This window comes from Procambarus clarkii, chromosome 34, assembly GCF_040958095.1.
Source record: "Procambarus clarkii isolate CNS0578487 chromosome 34, FALCON_Pclarkii_2.0, whole genome shotgun sequence".
NCBI lineage: Eukaryota > Metazoa > Arthropoda > Malacostraca > Decapoda > Cambaridae > Procambarus > Procambarus clarkii.
In genome coordinates, this window is record NC_091183.1 from 3,981,546 (window position 1) to 3,986,643 (window position 5,098).

General features: G+C 46.8%; 1 protein-coding gene across 1 annotated transcript; it reads right to left on the minus strand.

Moving 5' to 3' along the window:
* Positions 1-2,100: 2,100 nt before the first annotated feature.
* On the minus strand, positions 2,101-4,887 carry LOC138370917 (DNA-directed RNA polymerase II subunit RPB1-like). The gene is made up of 2 exons (XM_069335578.1): positions 4,508-4,887; positions 2,101-2,605 (listed from the first exon to the last, which is right to left on the minus strand). The coding sequence occupies exons 1-2, from the start codon at positions 4,885-4,887 to the stop codon at positions 2,101-2,103; spliced, it is 885 nt and encodes a 294-aa protein (XP_069191679.1).
* Between the last annotated feature and the right edge of the window lie 211 nt (positions 4,888-5,098).

Consider the following 5,098-nt stretch of genomic DNA (forward strand, 5'->3'; position numbering starts at 1 on the left):
TGTTAAGTGCCCCAACACTCTGCTTCACACCCACCACCACACTACCCTAGTGTTAAGTGCCCCAACACTGCTTCACACACACCACCACACTACCCTAGTGTTAAGTGCCCCAACACTGCTCCACACAGCACCGCACTACCCTAGTGTTAAGTGCCCCAACACTGCTCCACACCCACCACCACACTACCCTAGTGTTAAGTGCCCCAACACTGCTCCACACAGCACCGCACTACCCTAGTGTTAAGTGCCCCAACACTGCTCCACACCCACCACCACACTACCCTAGTGTTAAGTGCCCCAACACTGCTCCACACCCACCACCACACTACCCTAGTGTTAAGTGCCCCAACACTGCTCCACACCCACCACCACACTACCCTAGTGTTAAGTGCCCCAACACTGCTCCACACACACCACCACACTACCCTAGTGTTAAGTGCCCCAACACTGCTCCACACCCACCACCACACTACCCTAGTGTTAAGTGCCCCAACACTTTGCTCCACACCCACCACCACACTACCCTAGTGTTAAGTGCCCCAACACTGCTCCACACACACCACCACACTACCCTAGTGTTAAGTGCCCCAACACTGCTCCACACAGCACCGCACTACCCTAGTGTTAAGTGCCCCAACACTGCTCCACACCCACCACCGCACTACCCTAGTGTTAAGTGCCCCAACACTGCTCCACACCCACCACCACACTACCCTAGTGTTAAGTGCCCCAACACTCTGCTCCACACCCACCACCACACTACCCTAGTGTTAAGTGCCCCAACACTGCTTCACACCCACCACCACACTACCTTAGTGTTAAGTGCCCCAACACTGCTCCACACCCACCACCACACTACCCTAGTGTTAAGAGCTAAATTGCTAATAACATCCTAGTGATCTTTAACCAGGGAACTATGATCATCTCTCTAATAAATGACTTTGGAAATTCTTCTAAACAATAAGCGTATAAAGAATAAGCTTCTAGACAATAAAGCTTCCAAACAATACGCTATACATTATGTGTTAGTTTAAACCAATATAAATGTAGCGATATAATTGCGTGCCGAGTCTCGCGTGTCTCACACTCTAACTTCCACGTCCCTCTTCCATTTGCCAGCCCCACTGACACAGCTGCAATATTAAGTTCACAACTGAAAATTCAGTTTTTTGTCAGTGACATTCTCAGACACGTCTCTGGAGGCTGGCGGCGCCCGTCAGCTTAATTAACAGATAAACAAGCTGCCATTGTTAGGAGAACTATAATTTTTTCCTGTTAGTTCTCCGACGACCATATGTGCGTCAAAGTTTTACTGTGAAATCATTTTGTATTCAGTAACTAGCTGGAATTTTAGGAAACTGAGTTCATATATTTACGTCTAGAGATATATGCACGCTTGTTCATTTTCACACAGTAACCGGACCTGTGTTCAACAGCGGATATTAGTAAAGACTCTCGATTATGTAATGAGTTTATCAGCCCCCTGAACCTCGACTCCCAGCTGGTGTACTTGGACCACTGACACCATTGTTTTTGCTATTGAATATAATACAGGATATTCCCAGCTATTTCAGTGTGCTTACAGAGTTTTAAGGGCAATCTAGCAAGATGCAATCAACGTTTCCTATTCTGTCTTACCGAATCTTAGTTGATAATCCCAACCTGTTTCTTGACTGTGTGCTCACTCTTCCTGGATTCCCGGGATTATCAATTCGCTAACGGGATATTAAGCCTTTAGTGAGCTAGTTACATAGTACCTCGACTGACTATTTCAGTATCCAGGGCACAGTTAGTAATCTGTCCCACTCATGTACCTGTAATTCCTCCAAGCACTTCTTCGACATCTCCATGTTACTATGTCTTCTAAACTTCTCTCTACCCCTCAATATTCTCACCATTCAACCTTCTTCGCTTGCTACAGTAAACAAACGCACCAAACGTCTCTTGTGTTCTCAACAAAATCCGTCACTTTTCAACATACATAATATTTACATCTTTACTTGTGGATAATTTCTGAAAACTATGTCATTCACACCCAGAACCTGGTCGTAAGTAACCAGTGTATCTTGAAAAGCCAAGTATTGTATACTGGTCAGCAGCTTATGTATACTGGTCAGCAGCCTGTGTATACTGATCAGCAGCCTGTGTATGTTGGTCAGCAGCCTGTGTATACGGGTCAGCAGCTTGAGTACACTGATCAGCAGCCTGTGAATGTTGGTCAGCAGCTTGTGTATACGGGTCAGCAGCTTGAGTAAACTGGTCAGTAGCTTGTGAATACGGATCAGCAGCTAGTGTATACTGGTCAGCAGCTTGAGTATACGGATCAGCAGCTAGTGTATACTGGTCAGCAGCTTGAGTATACTGATCAGAAGCCTGTGTATGTTGGTCAGCAGCCTGTGTATACGGGTCAGCAGCTTGAGTATAGTGGTCAGCAGCCTGTGTATACGGGTCAGCAGCTTGAGTATACTGGTCAGCAGCTTGAGTATACTGGTCAGCAGCCTGTGTATACTGGTCAGCAGCATATGTATACTGGTCAGCAGCCGGGGTATACTGGTTATCAGCTAGTGGGGTACTGGTCAGCAGCTTGTGTATATTGGTCAGCAGCCTGTGTATACTGATCACCAGCTTGTGAATACTGGTCAGCAGCCTGTGTACACTGATCAGCAGCTAGTGTATACTAGTCAGCAGCATGTGTATACTGGTCAGCAGCCTGTGTATACTGATCAGCAGTTAGTATATTCTGGTCAGCATTTAGTGTATACTGGTCAGCAGTTAGTGTATACTGGTTAGCAGTTAGTAGATACTAGTCAGCAGCCTGTGCATACTGGTCAGCAGTCTGTGCATACTTATCAGTAGTTAGTGCATACTGGTCAGCAGCCTGTGTATACTGGTCAGCAGCCTGTGTATTCCAGTCAGCAGCCTGTGTATACTGGTCAGCAGCCTGTGTATACTGGTCAGCAGCCTGTGTATACTGGTCAGCAGCCTGTGTATACTGGTCAGCAGCCTGTGTACATTCACCAGCAGTTGGTGAATACTGGTCAGCAGCCTGTGTATACTGGTCAGCAGCCTGTGTATACTGGTCAGCAGCCTGTGTACATTCACCAGCAGTTGGTGTATACTGGTCAGCAGTTAGTTAATGCTGGTCAGCAACAAGTGTATTCGGGTCAGCAGTTAGGCTATACTGGTCAGCAGCGCGGTGTATACTTGTCAGCAACCTGTGTATACCAGACACCAGCCTTTGTATACTGGACAGCAGGTAGTGTATGCTGGTCAGCAGTTTGTGTAAACAGGTCAGCAGTTAGTGCATACTGGTCAGCAGCCTGTGTATACTTATTAGCAGTTAGTGAATACTGGTCAGCAATTAGTGTGTACTGGTCAGCAGCCTGTGTATACTTATGAGCAGCCAGTGCATTCTGGTCAGCAGCCTGTGTATACTGGTCAGCAGCCAGTATAGTCTGGTCAGCAGCCTGTGCATACTGGTCACCAGTTTGTGAATACTGGTCAGCCGCCTGTGTATACTGGTCATCAGCTAGTGTATACTGGTCAGTATCCTGTGTATACTGGTCAGCAGCCTGTGTAAACTGGCCAACAGCTTGTGTATACTGGTCAGCAGCCTGTGTATACTCGTCTGCAGCCTGTGTATACTGGACACCAGCTTGTGTATACTGGTCAGCAGCCTGTATATACTGGTCAGCAGTTAGTTAATGCTGGTAAGCAGTCTGTATATACTGGTCAGCAGCTGGTGTATTCTGGTCAGCAGTCTGTGTATTCGGGTCAGTAGTTAATGTATACTGGTCAGTAGTCCGGTGTATACTGGTCAGCAGCCTGTGTATACCAGATAGCAGCCTTTGTATACTGTTCAGCACACTGTGTATACCTATCATCAGCCTTTGTATACTGGTCAGCAGACTGTGTATACCTATCAGCAGTTAGTGTATACTAGCCAGCAGCCTGTGAATACTGGTCAGCAGCCTGGGTATATTTATCAGCAGTTAGTGTATGCTGGTCAGCAGTTAGTGTAAACTGGTCAGCAGTTACTGTATACTGGTCAGCAGCCTGTGCATACTTGTCAGCAGCTTGTGGTTATTGGTCAGCAGCTAGTGTATACTGGTTAGCAGTTAGTGTAAACTGGTTTGAAGCCTGCGTATACTAGTCAGTAGCCTGTGCATACTGCTAAGCAGCAAGTGTATACTGATCAGCAGCCTGTGTATGTTGGTCAGCAGCTAGTGTATGCTGATCAGCAGCTAGTGTATTCTAATCAGCAGCTAGTGTATACTGGTAAGCAGCTAGTGGACACTGGTCAGCATCCTGTATATAATGGTCAGCAGCTTGTGTATAATGGTCAGCAGCTTGTGTATACTGCTCAGCAGTTAGTGTATACTGGTCAATAGCTTGGATATACTGGTTAGCAGCCTATGTATACTGGTCATCGGCTTGTGTATACTGGTCAGCAGCCTGATTATACAGGTCAGCTGCTAGTGTATACTGGTCAGCAGCTGGTGCTCACTGGTCAGCAGCCTGTGTATTCTGGTCAGCAGCTAGTGTATACTGTTCATCAGCCTGTGTATACTGGTCAGCATCGTGTGTATACTGGTCAGCAGCATGTGTATACTGGTCATCAGCTAGTGTATACTGGTGAGCAGCTAATGTACACTGGACAGCAGATAGTGTATACACGTCAGCCGCTAGTGTATACTGGTCAGCAGCCTGTGTATACTGATATGCAGCCTGTGTATACTGATCAGCAGCTAGTGTATACTGGTCAGCAGCTAGTATTATCTGGTCTGCAATCTGTGTATACTGGTCAGCATCCTGTGTATACTGGTCATCACCTAGTGAATACTGGTCAGCAGCTAGTGAACACTGGTCAGCAGCCTGTGTATACATGTCAGCAGCTTGTGTTTACTGGTCAGCAGCCTGAGTATACTGGTCAGCAGCTAGTGTATACAGACCAGAAGTCTGTGAGTACTGGTCAGCAGGCTGTGTATACTGGTCAGCTGCTTGTGTATACTGGCCAGCAGCTTGTGTATACTGGTCAGCATTTGGAGTATACTACTCCGCAGATAGTGTACACTGGTCAGTAGGCTTTGTATACTGG

What these genes read in the sequence shown, in the direction of transcription:
- LOC138370917 (XM_069335578.1), bottom strand. Translation starts at nt 4,887, where the DNA reads ATGTATACACAGGCTGCTGACCAGTGTTCACTAGCTGCTGACCAGTAT. An exon ending in AATACACAGGCTGCTGACCA is followed by an intron (nt 2,606 to 4,507) that starts GTGAGCACCAGC and finishes CAGTATACACAG; the next exon opens with GCTGCTGACCAATATACACA.